At 38.4% G+C, this 17,906-nt stretch overlaps 1 protein-coding gene across 1 annotated transcript in view; it reads right to left on the bottom strand.

Annotated features, from left to right (window-relative positions):
- Positions 1-17,906, bottom strand: part of METTL15 (methyltransferase 15, mitochondrial 12S rRNA N4-cytidine) — a 189,088-nt gene that overhangs the window by 86,289 nt on the left and 84,893 nt on the right. Inside the window, exon 3 of the mRNA XM_069965775.1 lies at positions 2,993-3,129. Within this exon, the coding sequence (XP_069821876.1) occupies positions 2,993-3,129 (137 nt within the window). The remainder of the gene's footprint in view (positions 1-2,992; positions 3,130-17,906) is intronic.

The raw sequence follows: 17,906 nt of genomic DNA, 5'->3' as shown, positions 1-17,906 counted from the left end.
TTGGACAGAGGAAGACTGGAAAAAAGTTGTGTGGACGGATGAATCCAAGTTTGAGGTGTTTGGATCACAAAGAAGAACGTTTGTGAGACACAGAACAAATGAAAAGATGCTGGAAGAATGCCTGACGCCATCTGTTAAGCATGGTGGAGGTAATGTGATGGTCTAGGGTTGCTTTGGTGCTGGTAAGGTGGGAGATTTGTACAAGGTAATAGGGATTCTGAATAAGGAAGGCTATCACTCACTTTTGCAACGCCATGCCATACCCAGTGGACAGCGCTTGATTGGAGCCAATTTCATCCTACAACAGGACAATGACCCTAAACACACCTCCAAATTGTGCAAGAATTATTTACAGCAGAAGCAGGCAGCTGGTATTCTATCGGTAATGGAGTGGCCAGCGCAGTCACCAGATCTGAACCCCATTGAGCTGTTGTGGGAGCAGCTTGACCGTATGGTACGCCAGAAGTGCCCATCCAACCAATCCAACTTGTGGGAGCTGCTTCTAGAAGCGTGGGGTGCAATTTCTCCAGCTTACCTCAACAGATTAATAGCTAGAATGCCAAAGGTGTGCAATGCTGTAATTGCTGCAAAAGGTGGATTCTTTGATGAAAGCAAAGTTTGATGTAAGAACAATGTTATTTCACATACAAATCATTATTTCTAACCTTGTCAATGTCTTGACTCTATTTTCTATTCATTTCACAACGTATGGTGGTGAACAAGTGTGACTTTTCATGGAAAACACAAAATTGTTTGGGTGATCCCAAACTTTTGAACGGTAGTGTATATATATATATTATCAAACCCAAGCCAGTTCAGATTTCCTTGCGGTCTTACGTTCTAGGCAGGGCCTATGGTCTTATTTGTCTTTTATCTGTTTGCTCAATACCATTCCTGACGCTGCTAGTGGTGAATACATACAGTATGGCTAGCATATATTTCTCCTTCTGCACCTGCAGACTGGCAAAAAAAGACCATAGGTCATTGGCATCCCAAACCTCCTGGGAATATTATGGGCCTGCATAGTGTAAAACAATCATGATGACTTTTCTAGTACCCTATTTAAGCACCTACTGTGTCTGCTCTCATAGTAGTGAGGTAAGTAACTAATCAAGTGGGAACTGGCATTTTAGTAAAATGCAGGAAATCCAAAGCAAACCGCATTTGTGTCTACAGTGCATGGCTTACTAGACAAATGTTAGTGTAAAAGAACAGAGCCAAGCCAGGAGTAATGGACCTCATTGTAAAGTACAAAGTGTTATTTGCAGCAAATCCTTTATCAGCCTCCAGTCAAATGTCACACAAATCTCACACAACGGAGTAAATGCTCACACTAACAAGAACGTACTTTATAGTTCTGCAAATGGTGTTAAAGTCAAGACTTGCAATAAAAGCTCAGTAAATGCTTCACTGACCTGAAACAAATAAACATATGTATAAAAAAAGCCTTTTGCTGTGGGAAACAGTAATGTCATCCTGCCTTACTGAATACTTAGGCAAGTCAATATTTTTGAAAGCATGTCTATACTTTTTAGAGTATAATAATACCTTTCTGATAAATTACTACCCTTTGTTTAGTTTTGGTCCCACCAGACCTACTATAGCCGTTTAGCAGCTATAGTGGTGTCCCGCCTGTGCCGCCAAATGGTGGAGAGGGCCAACTACATCACATCTCAAAACCTGGAAGCGGCTGCACATAAGAGACCAGGGCAGCAGAGTACAGGCGGCAGCCAAGGGGGTTAAGTGTATGGTATTTTTTTTTCACTCACCCTCTTCCCAGAGATTGTGCAGGAAGTGGTCCTGGCTGGATAACCTATTTAACTATAGAAATGATTTACCACAGACGCATACATACAAAATGTATTGTTTCATACAGGCAACAGGTCTATGCATGGGGCAGTCCCACTGGAAAGGGAGCCCTATAACAGTTATTAGAAACTACACCATTTCCAGTTCTGTTGACACTACCACAGCCCTAGCCACCAGAAAGACAATGACAAGGGGTACTCCAGGAAAAATCCACTTTTCCCCTAAAAAGTAGGAGATCGCTGGGGTCCGACCCCTGAACTCTCAGACGATCTTTGTATCGGGCCCCTCTGGCTTTGTTATGAGTGGAGCCGTGGGTACAGCACACTACCCGTGGCTCTATTTATTCCGATAGAGCGATGGAAAGAGCCAAGCATGGCGGAAAAATGCTGCCAACTCAGGGCTCTATTCATAACAGAGCCGGTAGGGACAGATACGGATATCGCCTGGGGGTTCAGGGGTCAGACCCCCCCGCAATCTCCTACTTTTCGGGGAAAAGTGAATTTTTCCCAGAATACCCCTTTAATGCTTTTTTTCCCCTATCTTCTTTCAACGTCCCTTGGCTTGATTGCCCACACAAATCTGTAGACAGAACATTGTGAAATATCATCACCCACTAAGGGTGCCTTTACACGTACCGTATCGCTGTGTATTTATCGCTGCGAGTTTCTTGCACATAAATCCACAGTGGGGGTGCCTTCACATGTACCGTATCGCTGCTTATTTCTCGCACAAAACTTGCATCAAACTTACATGAAAGTAGCAGAGTTTCCTGTGGTGTTGAACTCGCCTGTGAAAATCATATGAAAATCAAAACTCACATGTATTTCTCGCACATAAATCCACAGTGATACTGATTGCTATCAAGTCAATGTATGTGTATTCTCACTGTGTATTTGGTGCGATTTTTACATGCGAGTTTAACACCACAAAAAACGCAGCTACTTTCATGTGAGTAGCGATACGGTACGTGTGAAGGCACCCTAAAACAAGGAATATAGTCAACCAAGAATGATTTTCCTCTCTCCAGAAGTAGTTGCTTGGGCCGTTAACATGTTAATTATGGACAGTTTATGTTTATGTAGATTAACATACCATTATCATAATAAAGTGTTTGGCAACTATAATTAAAAAAAAACAAAAAAACATTTTCTAGATTTGGTGTACTTGCCCATATTGTACTTACCTATCACTGTCGGACAAGCGTTGAGCAATTGAATACGCAGCAGGATCTCTGTCTAGTGCTAATACTTTAATATTAGGAGCCTGCTTCAGAATTGATGTGGTGTGACCTCCTGCCCCAAAAGTCATATCCAATATAGTCTAGATCAAGAAAGAAAAAAAAATTAAAAATGTAACACATGTATTTAATTACACAATTAAATATTTGAGGATTCAGAGCGCTTCTACCAACAGCATTAGCCTGGGTTCACACTACGTATATTTCAGTCAGTATTGTGGTCCTCATATTGCAACCAAAACCAGGAGTGGATTAAAAACACAGAAAGGATCTGTTCACACAATGTTGAAATTGAGTGGATGGCTGCCATATAAGAGTAAATAACGGCCATTATTTCAATACAGCAGTTGTTTTAAAATAACAGCAAATATTTGCCATTAAATGGCGGCCATCCACTCAATTTCAACATTGTGTGAACAGATCCTTTCTGTGTTTTTAATCCACTCCTGGTTTTGGTTGCAATATGAGGACCACAATACTGACTGAAATATACGTAGTGTGAACCCAGCCTCAATTTGCATTTGGGATAAGCATGCGTATACTTGGAATTAATCTATCATTTACACCCAGAATTAATATGTAAATCATAGCTCCCAAACATGGTGGCCGTACAGCTTTAGAAACTATAAACCAACTTGCTGGAAAATATATGGCATTACTTAGGCCTTTTTCAACCCACCAAGTATGTAACTCAATGAAAATTACCCATTTATACATACAAATCCCAGCAGAAATAGAGGAAAGGAAATCATTCTTGAATAGCATAGACTGAATTTCCATTAAACGGAAATCTGTTTCTGATCCCTTGTGGCCAAACGCTGTAGGGGTTGACTTGGATTAGATAAAATATCTCCAGGGTAAAGTAAGGTGTGATGTCAGCATGTATAGAATCAGCTTGCATTGGATACCCTATACAATAAAGAAGCACGGACAGGGACCGCCCAGAATGCTCTGAACCCAGGGATTAGCATATGGGCAATTATCAAAAATCGGCAAAATAACAGACCCTACAGAAATAAGAAGAATAGCACTGCAGTCCTGAGGTAAAGAGCAACTTGGTGATATCTGCAGGTTCATTGTCCCGAACCTACTTAAATTAATACACTTCTGTATGGCATGAAGTATGTGAAAAGAGGCGTTAAGACATACCTTACCTTGTTCTTCCCTTGACTATTTTTGAAGGGTGCAAACTAATCTTGTCTGCTATTTTTAAGCTGGACTCGCTGCATTTGTGTAGCATTAACATATTGTTAAACGTCTTACATTGTTAATAAGAAAACTTTCATTAGGAGACAAGTATTGTTTCCCTCACTACTGAAGTTTAGAATTACATTGCTCATGCTTCAAATATTTTCTTGGCTAGTTAGCGGTAAATATTCCAAATTTACGACCATTACGAAATTATACAACCACCGGAGAAATATTGGCCCATATTTACTGTCTGTAATTCTCAGACATTGAAGACGTGGACAATGTCCAAATGCCTTAGCGTTATTAGGCCACGTTCACACTACGTAAGTACCATAGTACTCACAGCCGTTGTAACAACGGCCATGATTTCTATGGTACTTACGTAGTGCTGCCTTATAAGGAAAATTCTTCTAAGAAATTTTTTTTATGTGTGGTGAAATTAACGTGTGGGTTTTTGTTTACGCTGTTCGCCCTGTTCGACTTGTTATACATGTTCCTCAAGTTGGTGTGATTACAACAATATGTAACTTGTGGTAATTTTTACATTTTATATTATTTGATGGTTTTTAAAAAATTAAAACCTTTTTTTAAAAAAAATAAATGATCCTTAAAATCGCTCTATTACCATGCTTATAACGCTTTTATTCTTTGGTCTATGGGGCTGTGTGAGGTGTCATTTTTTGCACCATGTCCTTTTGCACCATGATCAAGCAGTACCTTGTTTGCACATATGCGACTTTTTGATTACTTTTTAGTAGAGAAGAGCGAATTTGCCGAAGTTCGGGTTCGTACGAACCTGAACTATCGGCTTCTGATTCCCGCTATCTGCAGCCTTCGTAAACAGGGTGGATACAGCGTAAGGACCACCTGGAAAACTGGGATAAAGCCTATGCCAATGTCTGTATTCCAGTTTTCCGGGCGGTCCGTAAGGCTGTATCCACCCTGTTCACGGAGGTTGCAGACAGCGGGAATCAGAAGCCGATAGTTCAGGTTCATACGAACCTGAACTTCGGCAAATTCGCTCATCTCTACTTTTTAGTACAATATTTCTGGATTTGATGTGACAAAAAATTTGCAATTTTGCACTTTGTTGGTTTTTTGCGCTGACGTCATTTACCGAGTGAGATCAGGAATGTGATAATAGTTTGGGCAATTATGCACGCGGCGATACCAAATATTTCTATTTATTTATTTATAAAATGGGTAAAGGGGTGTGATTGAAACTTTTATTAGCGGAGGGGATTTTTTTTTATTAATAATTTTTTTATTTTTTTTTTACACACACTAACTCGAAGTCCCCCTGGGGGACTTCTAGTATAGGCCCACTGATCTCTCATTGAAATCTATGCAGTATAGATATACTTCATAGATCAATGAGATAGGCAATCTATTGCTCCGGCTTGCTGCAGCCAGGAACAATAGATCGCCGAGTCGGTTACAATATTGTTACAATATTGTAGAAAAAAGTTATAATGCAACTTTTGTGTGATCCAGGTTTGTGTTAAACTTTATATCAAAGTCTCCATCCAGGCAAAACCCAACTTATACTGCCAAATCAAGATTCAGATAAAGATTCACTGCTGTATCTTGATGATGAAGATGTGTTGAATTATAATGTCAGTGAGTTCAATATTAATATAGTTTATGAGACTCAATTGTTGTGCCTAAAGAACCCTAACCACCCCTAACTGCATGCAACTTCAAACATGTATCTTACTTCTTCAAAAATAAGTTCAATTTTGCAGAAGTTACAAGAAAAAGAAAGAATGTATGGGAAGAAAAATAAAGTCAGAAAGACTCCCACTTCACTTCAAACAATCTAAAACACTACTTCTGAAAATCTTGCCTTGCGATCAAGTTCAATTCTTTTTAATCAGATATAACTAAATCACATTATTTCTCCATGTCCCTGCAAATAACAGAATGGAATGTCACAATGGTTATATATAGAATGACTCAGACTCCTTTAGTTAAGTTATGATTTTCTGACAGATTTACCCAGAGGAATTTTAGAATCCATTTATGATGGTGCATAACAAAAAAAATATTCCCAGTTACCTTCTGGGTTTAGCTATTTAACTCAAAATTTATAGCAGGTAAAATATGGAAACCTCAAAAAATCCAGTCAAAATATCTCTATATCAAAATATGTGTATCTCAAAATATCAAAATATAACAGTAAAAGGACCTTATTGAGTTATGGATATGTTGGTAGCAAGGAAAAAGGTCCCTTCAGTAGTAGAAGGTTTTGTTGAAATTGAATGATACACAGCGTGAAGGGCACAGAAACCTTGCTCCCATGAACACAAGGTCAACATGTCTGGACACATATATAATAAATAATCTAAAGTACTAAGAGTGTTTCAATGGAGAAACAATTTTGAGGGCAAGTATCAATATGTAAAAATAAAAAACAAAACAATATTTTAAAAAAAGCAAGGGACCTTGAGACCATCACAAAAAAAATCCAATCACATAGAACTTTTTGAATCGATTGTACAGGTTAATGATGTACATTGATCTGTTTTATTTGTACTCTACTATTACTCTACAGAAGGCTTTTGGTTTCTATGGCCCACTGATTGGTACCCTGTGATTGCATTACTAGGGTGCAGATTGGATCCCCAGGGAGTTGTAGCACCTGTCAAACAACTGGCCGGCATCAGATTGATCTCCAGTGCTTTGGAGACTTCCGAAGCCTCTGTCATTCTCTCGAAGCTCTCCTGGCAGCCGAGCATCTCCTAGCTTCTCCGATGAGACACTCCGCTGCCTGGGAGAGCTTTGGGGACCTCCGGCACAGGCAGTGTCACACTGCCTGCGCCAGAAACGGGATGGGAGGCGTGCAGCTTCCTGGAATGGGGGACAGGTGAGTTAACTGTTTGTCTTTTTATAGTGGTCGTCACATACGGTGCGGATGCGGACATTTTTTAGCTCCCCCACTGTATGTGGCGACCATACCCGGCATATAAGACGAACCCGAACTTCTGTAAAGATTTTGTCGGGGTTAAAAAGTCCTCTCATATGCTGGAAAGTACAGTAAGTCAATAACAAAAAAAAAATTATAAGTTTGCAGAGAATACTCCTAGAAGTTCCTAGAAACTGCATAACTGGGTGCATTTCAGAATGTGTTGCAAAGAACAGCATAATTCTTGTGCCAATATTGTGCATTCTATGCTAACATACAAAAGCTTAAGACACTGTAAAATGTTTATGATAATCTTAAAGACAAAAATGACCTAATACAATTTAAAACCTTAAAGCTTTCCCGTTCTCTGTAACAAATCATAAATTACTAACACGGATTATGACACTTTTTATTTTAACAGCTTATTTGATGTTGTTTACATAGGCCCACAAAACAGATTTACATGATTAATGGTATAAAAAAAGAAATTCATGTGGTTTTACCACCTGCCCAAAAAGAAAACTCTTTGTGGGGGAGTAAATAAACTTTGCTAGAATGAATATGATCATGAATCATGAAATTTTAAAAGCACATAAATATTATACAGTCGTTTAGAGTAAGGCTGTTTGAAAATTAGGATCATATTATTAAAGGGGTTTTTCAAAATCCAATAGAAACTGACTAAATGGAGGAAATAGCATAGTATAACAAAAGAACCTATTTCTTCTGAGAAATCTAATGTTTCAGAGGTTGACAGTGTTACGTGCAATAACATCTATGAGACTTCTGCAGCCTATCACTGGCCTATACACTGTAAAGCAAGAGATCACTGAGGTAAGTGATAAAATGCAGTGGTCAAGCAGGTATAAGGGCACACCATCCAAGAGTGAACAGAACTGTTGTGGAGACTCCAATAAATAAAAACCATAGCAATTGTGGCATAGTTTGTGCTGCCTTTAGTTTTCTATGCAGAGAATGATGTCGCCAACCTGGACCAGGCTTGCGGAAGGGGTCCCTCAGGATGGTGGTACGTGTTCTAAAAACAGGTACAACGTGTTTCGACTCCTAAAATAACTGAGGGGCCTTTATCAGGTAAAAACTAGTTTTTGTATTCCACTTGAGTACCATTAGCTCATTCACATGGAACAGTTTTAGTGGCTTTTTTTTTTACTGAACACAATTTGTCACGCCACCATACGAAGGGACCCCTTCTGCAAGCCTGGTCCAGGTTTGCAACATATTTCTCTGCATACTGTACGCTTTGGCTTTTAGTCAAGAGTCTTTTTCGATGAGCTGCATTGATTCCTGGAAGCGCTCTGCAGAGTTGAGCCTATACCTTCGCACAACTCCAATAGGTGAGTGGTTCTGTGCACTTTTAACCACATTGTACAGAACTTATTAATGGAAAGCACACCCCCCCCCCCCCATATCTCTCTTTTTCTCTTTTGTAATTTTCTATGACAAACCAATAATCCATTTAATAATCCAGCACCCATCTAGTCCTGTTAACGCCCTATTAGTATACTAATTGTTGCATTTTTTTTATGGTGAGTGCTTTATGTGTATGGACTATACCTCTGGTTGATTTTTGTGCAAGCTGCGGATAATAATGGAAGCCGGTATGGCATGACTTTCTGTATGATGGAAGAGCAGCAGTGCATTTCTATGTCCTACACAATTTAATTTTCGTGACGGAACACCCACTTTTCCTCCTCCAAAAAATGTATCAATTTCCTTTTCATCTTTGACCTAGGCCCACTCTTGAATTTTTACCCGTGGATGGGTGATAATTTGTAATGGTGGGACAACCCCTCTAAAAGAGAAGTATCACTTTCCTGTAAAAAAGATCTGCATATTTATCTGCTAAATTGAAGTGTAAAGAATCCCCAAAGAGGTGCAGCATCACAAACTGGTATTTTGAGTCAACTTTCTTACACAGACTCCCTTTTGTCAGTTCATTATTTCATCTAAGGTAACATGCTTCTGGTGAATCGGACTTTCACATAATTTTTATTTTTTTTGACCGGCAAACACCCATCTTCACTTTGGATAAGAGACTGGTTGACTTTAAACACAGATGTATTCAGCTTCCTGCTGTTATCAATCAATGAATGAATTTCTGAGAACCCTACCATAGTACCAAATAGGAAAAGAAAAAAATCTTCATTTCCTCATTCCTAGAATTAGCACTGGTGCAGAGCTCGCCCCTGTGATCATGTGTTTCGGCAGCAGACTAGTTAATGGCATCATGCTGTGTACTCAGGTAAAAATCACTAACACTCTACAGTACGTCAGCATGATTTAAGAACCGCTGATTAGTTTTATGGAAAGTCTCCTTTTTATCTTCAGCTAGAATTATATATCTTAAAGCAAATATGCCAGCATGTGTTTAGTTTCTTGCCTTGTTCTTTGACCTGACAATGAGCTGGCCCCCGTGAATAGATGTACTACAGGATTTAATCAAAGGATTAAGGTGGGATTTGATCTTAGGCCACCAATTTCACCTTGGCAATCAGTCAAGATCACATTAAACATGAGAACCAGTAGGTCATAGGGATGCATCACAATCAGATATAGATCCTGACTGCGTATAATGTTCGGTGCTGTTGATATACTGCCAAATATATTATCTATATACCAAATCTTCAAAGAGTTTTACCGCATCTTAGAAAACAAAATGGATTTGTGGAATGCTGTTTTTGTGCCTACATTAACTGGTAGCTGCTAACACTTGTGCTAGAAATATTATATTGCAGGATACCAAACTGGGACCTCAGCAACCTAAACAACATTTTCATTTTTTTTTTAATCCCATTTTTCCAAATGCCATGGCTTTTACATTTTTTTCCATCAACACAGCCACATAAGGGTGTGTGTTTTTTATTTAAATTGCAAAATGATTTGTATTTTTTATTGGTATCATTTATTGCATTGTCCCATATCAAATTGGTCTTGAGACCTCTTCAATCAAAAATCTATAATATATGTAAAGAACCTCCTATATGCAAACGGAGAAGACCCTGCTATTCTTTAGCTTAGGGGAACATTTTTATACTTTAGGTGAAAGTGGAATTATTCATAATTATTGACTTTATTAAAGGGAAACTAAAGGCAGGTTAGACACATCTAACCTGCTGTTCTGTCCCTTTAGTGCATGGGGCACTGGGGATGATGGTAGTTTCTTTACCTTGATCCTCAGCACTGTGTTAGCTAATTTTTAGTTTATTCTCTATGCAAATAAGGCTCTTTGGATGGCACCCCAGCCTATCCCTGTTACCCCTATTATATGGTGATATTCAGCCTTGGTCATTCTTTTTCATATGTTTCTCTTTCTTACCTTACAATATTTTGACCTAGGTCTATGATGTTGTATTTATTGTGAATATTCTATTTGCTTTATTTTTTTTGCATCTTGATTTGAAACATAACAGGGATAGCTATATAAATATTTGTGGGGTTGTCTGATCTGGATTGCATTTGACCATATGCCCTCCCTCGACTTTGGGATTTTTTAAATGCTTTTAATTGGGACATTTTCTATTATTATTTGTTATTATATTAACGTTCGCAAATCGTTCGCATTGAATAAGACATTGTTCGGTCGTTCGCAATAGATACGAACACAATAGTGAATAAATAGCGAAGAAAAAACGATCGCAATTATGATCATAAGTAAAGATTATTGTTCCATGAAAATGAGTGAACGTTTTCAGGTCTTTCGCAATAGCGGTCGTTTGAGACTGTTAATCGTTAACGATTATGCAAACGATAATCGTCCGGTGGAATAGGGCCCTAAGGTTTTGTTCACATGCAGCAAAACTGGCAGAAATCCTGCCAGTCTCTGAGTCATAATGACAGTCTATGGGAGGCTTGTGCGCCTCCTCTCTCTGCGCTGAAGAATGGACTTGTCCATTCTTCAGAGTGGAGAGGCGCGGAGAGAGGAGGCGCACGAGCCTCCCATAGACTGTCATTATGACACAGAGGCTGGCAGAATTCCGCCAGTTTTACTCTGTGTGAACAAAGCCTAATGTTATGCAAATGAGGTGCAAATGTCTGACCTTGTGTCTGTGCACAATATATCTCAAATGATCTTAATCATTTGCATATGGTAGGAGTAAATGTCCAGAGGTCTCAATCTCCAGACTTTAGTTTATACTAGAAGTAGGGACATACATACACATTTTTTTTTACTTATTTACAAATTTTCAGCCTCAGCTATTTTCAGGTCACACCAGGCCACTGAGCATTTCAGAGTTGTACCTATGCCACTCCTGTGCTGTTTTGGTCATGCACTTAGGGTCCCCATGTTGGTAAAAGGTGATATTGTATTCAGAGCACTCTGAATTAGATTTTGATTATGAATACCTCTGCAATTTGGTTTTGTGTTGATGGAAAGCTGAATGGAGCAGTCTCCCTGTCATAGACACTCAAAAACTAGGGAGTAGATACTTATGTCTGTGTGAAATTTTTGTTTTTCCTTGTTAATAAATTTGCTAGTTTTATTAAAAAAATATTTATTAAATATATTTTCTATCTTATAACATATTACAAAACCACAATCAACTCAAACAATTTACAACTGCACAAAAAAAAGAAAAAGAAAAACATTCCAGTATCCAGTGTCCAAAACTTAACTATTGCCAAACTTCATACACCTTTTCATATAAACTTCAATATTGTTTCATGATAGTTGTACAAAAAAATTGTTTCTTCAGCTACTTATGTCAATATTTGCTGCACATAAACCTTTCCTCTTACACCAACAACTGTGTGTCGAATGCTTAATCACATCTACCCAACAAATCCAATTACCTTTTTGAAAATTTCCCCTTTTACTTTTTTTTTTAATTCTTATTATGGTAAACTTACAAAATGTAAAAGAAAGTGCAAGGGTCTGAAAACTTTCCCGAAAGCATTGTATAAGTTTGAAATACAACTTCCGCGTTGGAAAATGGGGGATGATTGTAAACAATTGAGAGATGATTGAGAGTAAAATTAATTTGCATAAAGAAGATTTATACATGATATGTTCTGAATAAAATGTTCTTCTTCCAAAAAATAATGAAAAATGAGAAAGAACTATTAATCTTATTATTAATCTTGACCACACAGTCAAGAGAATTTTATACAGCTGTCTAAGAAAATATGGGGAATAAAGTCAGCTGAACCCACCAACTTCAACTGTCTAAAGTGTATTTTTAATAAAGCACCCTATTCTTCTAGGAAGAAAACACTACCACCCGATCGGTTTGCTGCACCTTACACCACCCAGTGGAAACATCAACGTGTATGTGGGTTAGATAACTGATGGTTACTGAAAGTGTATGGTCACCTTTATGCTGAGTTTAGACTGTGCATGTGGCTACATTTACCATATCTATTTTTTGTAATGTTTTTCTACTTTTCCACAGTATAAAAAGTATATGTTTAACAGATGTTTATTGAAGTCCCATGTCAGTTAGGCTGCTACAGGAAGACCAGGAAGGGTACAGGGAGGACATGGACTGTGATCTCTGGACTTAGCCCACCCGAATGTTCTTGCCTACTTTCCTAAAGAGAGCCCTAGGAGGCTGTGGGCAACTGGGCAATGTTCCCTTACCTGCGTCTGAGGTATAAACACGAAACAAAGACAACACAAACACCAAGAGATAGTCACACAAGCTAGGGTCAAACCTTACAAACAACTCGGAAAAGAGTCATAATCCAAAAGAGTAGTCAGAATAACAAGATAAGGAAAACAAGGTAAGAAATAAAGGGTAAGCTTAGCACACTCAAAGTCTAATAGCTAGCAAGGACTATTGGACAAACAAACCCCTTTATAATAGGCCAGGGACCTGGTCTAGCACATGATTGGACCAGGCACAAAGCAAAGAAAAGGAGTAGTGGAAAGGCAGGAAGTCAATCACAGGCAAAACAAAAGTTAACTGTTTAATGACCAGAAGGAACTCAGCAAGGAAGAGATGGTTGTGGTGGGGAATCAAAAGCAGATGAAGTTGAGCTGCGTTTAGACAGTTTTTCAGACTGGATGAAATATAACATTTAAATACTAAATTATGGCTAAGAGCACAGTCTCGACAATATATCATGAGCTGAGGCCCACCGAGGTCCAAAAAGACACGGGCATGACACACAGACATCTATATAAAAGGTACCACATGACTTCTTGACCTACCAGCTATGTAACAATGTAAGCAGTTTGGAATGTGAATTTCAACTGACGGATTCAGGGCCCTTTTACACGACCTGACTATTGTCGCAAGGGAACACTAATCACACAGATCGGCATTTGTTTGCAAAGGCTTTACCAGGCTCAAGCAATAGTGCTACTGGGCTACACAAACTATTAACGTCATGATAGTCATCTGGACTTTCCTGTTTACATGGGAAGATGCGTGGGAAACTGCCGATTAGTTTAATGCCTGCACATAAAATGCGATTTTTATTCATTATTATTACTCATTGGCTAATCGCTGGCCTTTTTACTCAGGCTAATTACCGCCAGTGTAGGTTGCTGTCTGATGATAACCGGCCCATGTAAATGGACCCTTACTTTAAACAATATGTGACACCACCCCAGTCCCCTGCCATTCTGATGGTGCCTGGGCCCCAACCACACAGCATAAGTAGATGTCATTTCCTTATGTCGAGACAAGGAAGAACTGGTCATCAAAAAGGACCAAAGTAACATGAGAATGGCAGGAACAATGAGCTGTGAGTATTGCTTTCATATTTAGTTAATCAGCACTTTAGTACTATGGTACAATACCAAGCAAATCACTTTAACTCTAGCTAATTTAGAGCTTTCTATTAAAAAAATAAATCTCTAACAGAGATAAAGATATATTAAAAAGTTAATTAGAACAGAATAATTGGAGATTAAAGGGCTTTCACTTTAAGGCTATGCTCAAACAACGTCATTTTAGCATTAAAAAACGGCCGTCTATTGATGACGACACAAAGAGGGATCATGAACAGGTGGGCACATAGCCTAAGACTAATGGATTTCATCAACATAAATATTCTCTTGTGTTTATGGATAGCATTGTTATCACAATAAGGGGAAAATTGTTCAAACTGCTGTAAAGTTTAATTAAATCAGGTGCCCCTAGAAATCAATCAAATTCCAACTTTCATTTTCCAAAGGATCTGTGAGGAAAGAAAAGTGGAATATGATCTGTTGCAGGGGGCAACTAAGACAATTCTACTTTACATTAGTTTTATAAATCTCCCCCTAAAAGTTTAATCCTTGTTTAGACCAAAATTGAAAAACTGTGTAAAGTGCTACGGAATCAGTTGGCGCTCTACAAATAAAAGCATTATTATTATAATCCTGTGCTGGTAGGTAAATCTGTGAAATCAGCAATTAAATTTTTTATTCTCCCAAATTCTTTTGACTTGCATGACCCCAAACAATATAAATAAGGTCCCAAACACCAGTTCAATGTTAATGCCATAGTATGATGTTACGAGCAGAAAAGTGAAATGATAATAATTATCGTCCCCTTACACTCTTATTTGTCTGCACCGCATCAATCATATCTAACCCGTAACAGTTTCCAAGCGCTTCAATCTGACATTGTGACAACCATCTATTTCTCACAGTGATACATTTCTTCAGTTTACCTATGAATTATTCTGAGGGCAACAACCAGAAATATAGATTGTGCCTTAGTTTACTAAAACAATCTTGTCTGGGAACAACTTGATTTGAGATTTGTTCTGCCTGCTTGTGATTGCTCAATTCCCTCGGAATATGCCTATAGAAAAGTAAAAAAACAAACAGATGTTTGACACATGAACGGTTCTTCAAAGACCACTACAATCTTCCGTAATCAGTTTCACTGGATACTCTACATTCTCCTGAAGCTCCATGCTTTTTACACTATAGAAGTAAATAGTCATAGTCATAGTCTATAGAAAATATAGATTGAATGGGTGTGACACATATATTTTGTGGGGCAGATCATACTACAATTTTTTGCCAAAAGAGATCAGTGCCCGGCTCCTTTATTTTGACAACACTTGGCTCTTTCCAGGGGTTCCATAGAGAATGAATCGCTGCTCTATTCAAACCCCTTTAACTTCAATCCTCTTGAGAGGTTTGTGAGCTGCTACTTATTATTATTAATACAGGAAAGTTGTATGTTTACAAACCTAAAAGAAGCAATGAAGAGTCTTAGGCTAGGTTCACACTGCGTTTTCAGCATCCATTTAACGCATTCGTTTTTTGCAAAAAACGCATGAAAAACGGATTGCAAAAAACGGATTCATTTGTGTGCATCCGTTTTTCCATTGACTTCCATTATAAAAAAAAACGGATCCGTTTTTTTTGGCGGACCAAAACGGACCAAAAAACGTTGCTGACCCTATTTTTCTGGACGTTAAAAAAAACGGATCCGTTAAACGGATGCTGAAAACGCAGTGTGAACCTAGCCTTACAGAAAAAAATATAAACAGCTTTATCAGTGATAAATTTCACTATGAGCCTGAAAGTTTGGATTTCTATGGCTACAGACAGGCATGAGACCTTAATGCACACGCCCCCATTGGATCAGAATGAAGGTCATGCGTAGACCTGAACTTACCATTGATCCGGTAGGTACCAGGATGACAGGCACACTTTGAGATATTGGGACCAAAGCACATAGGGGGAAATTTATCAAGGGTTTTGCGCCTATTTTTAGGTGAATATTGATTGTATTGAATTTGTAGCCTATTTTTGGTCTAAGTTCTATTTATGAACCAGTATTCAACAGAAGATCTGTCTGTTTTGAGTATTCACCCAAAAACTTGCATAATCTAGGATTTGCAACGTTTTAAAAAGTCGCAAAAACTGGTGCAGTCTTATGTCCGGTCAGTAGCAGGTAAATTTGTTTGTGACTTTTTATTTATTTGTGACGCATTTATTATGACAGTGTGACTTTTCCATAAATCACACACAATAAATTGGGAACAAAATAAACACCAACCCACATTTAGAATACTTGCACACATTAGACTCCTTAGTTAGTGTCCCCCCATAGTCCTTGCGCCCTTCAGAAGGTTTTAAATTATTTTAATGATATTTACAGAAACTGACCCCCCTAGAAATAATCAATTATGTTTTCTACTTAACAGAAAGCAGAGATTTAAAAAATGTGGGGAACTGGAAACATGTATATTACTACTTAAAGTGACAATGTCACTCACACTGACACTGTGTGACAAAGTGACACTGACACTCAAACCAATCAAAACATGACACCGGACCAATCAAAACATTTGACCTGTCTCTGTGACATGTCAAAAGTTTTTATGATGACAGGTACACTTTAAAGTAACACTGTCACGCCCTTTTTGTATTATGACTTCTCCATACAGGTGTAAAGGGTACATTTTGCAGTTTTCTTAGGTTATTTTATATCATACATCATGGCGCTACTTAGCCCCACCCACAACTGTGCCGTAGATCCCACCCCTATGTGACAAAATATCTGTCTAGGCCCCCTGGGTGGTCATTGGAACGGGCTGACCTCTAGGCCCCACCCCATCTAGGTCAGGCCATACCAATGACCACTGAGGGGGCGGGGCTTATGTACCAATGACATCACATGGGGGGTCTATGGTGGTGATGTGGGCGGGGCTAAGTGGTGTTGCAGCCATGAAGCCCCGCCTAAGTAGCACAATCTGCAGTTGATAAAAGATCACTTTTTTACTGGAACAAGCACCATGACCTTTGATATAAAATAGGGTATTAAAACTGCAAAATTTACCCTTTACACCTGTGTAGAAAAGTCATAATGCAAAAAGGGGGAGACAATGTCACTTTAAAGTGTACCCGCCATCATAAAAACTTTTGACATGTCATAGAGACATGTCAAAACTTTTGATTGGTCCGAGTTTGAGTGCTCATTCCCTGCTGTGTCAGAAACAAAAGATTTATGGTCTATAAACTTATATTTAGGAGCCTGAATCATCACTTGACACAGAGTTGGGAGAGGGCCATGCTTTTCTCGAATCATTCTCACGATTGGTATGGGTCTGAACACTGAGACACAAACCTTTTCTATGTCAAAATATATAGGACAGCCATTTAAAAAAACAGATATAGTAGTTTTATTGTGCAGCCCAAGACGCATAACTTGCATAGTTTTAATCTGAAATAAACTTTAAATTTAAATAAAGTTGTAAGAAACTTTTAATGAGTTTCCCTTTTAAGTAATGTTTAGTGTTATTAGCACAATATTTACTGCATCAAATCCATCTTTTTTCAATTATTTGCTGAAAGATGAGTATTATGTTTTCCATTACAATGTTATTCCATGTTAGAGGCATTAGAACAGTAACAACCTTCTAAAGGCTACTTGCTTTATGAATGGAAACTCTAAGAGACTGAATTTATTTAGTAAATGATGACAGGAATATTCTCTTTTTTTGTCTTTTATGAGAATGATCTGTTCTGCAGCAATGCTTGTATTTACAGACCACAAATGACCTTCATGTGATTCATGTGAAAGCGAAAATCTCACATCTTAACAGCACAAGCTACCTCCATAGTTTGGTGTCATAGTTATCTAACTACTTATCCAGGTAAGGCCTGCAGTTTTGATTGGTCCGATTCTAAGTGTTCAGACCTGTACCAATCAGTAGACAGAACGGGGAGAAGACACGCTACAATGCATCCACTCTCCACTTTGAATTAAAGAATAGAATTTGGACTTATATGGAGCCAGACTTATTTTTTTTCCTTTTCAACTCAGGGAGAGGACGCAGTGCAGCTATGGT

Source organism: Dendropsophus ebraccatus, chromosome 4 (assembly GCF_027789765.1).
Source record: "Dendropsophus ebraccatus isolate aDenEbr1 chromosome 4, aDenEbr1.pat, whole genome shotgun sequence".
In the NCBI taxonomy this organism is placed as follows: Eukaryota; Metazoa; Chordata; class Amphibia; order Anura; family Hylidae; genus Dendropsophus; species Dendropsophus ebraccatus.
The sequence above is the reverse complement of the archived record's forward strand: the minus strand, read 5'-3'. Positions and strand labels throughout refer to the sequence as shown.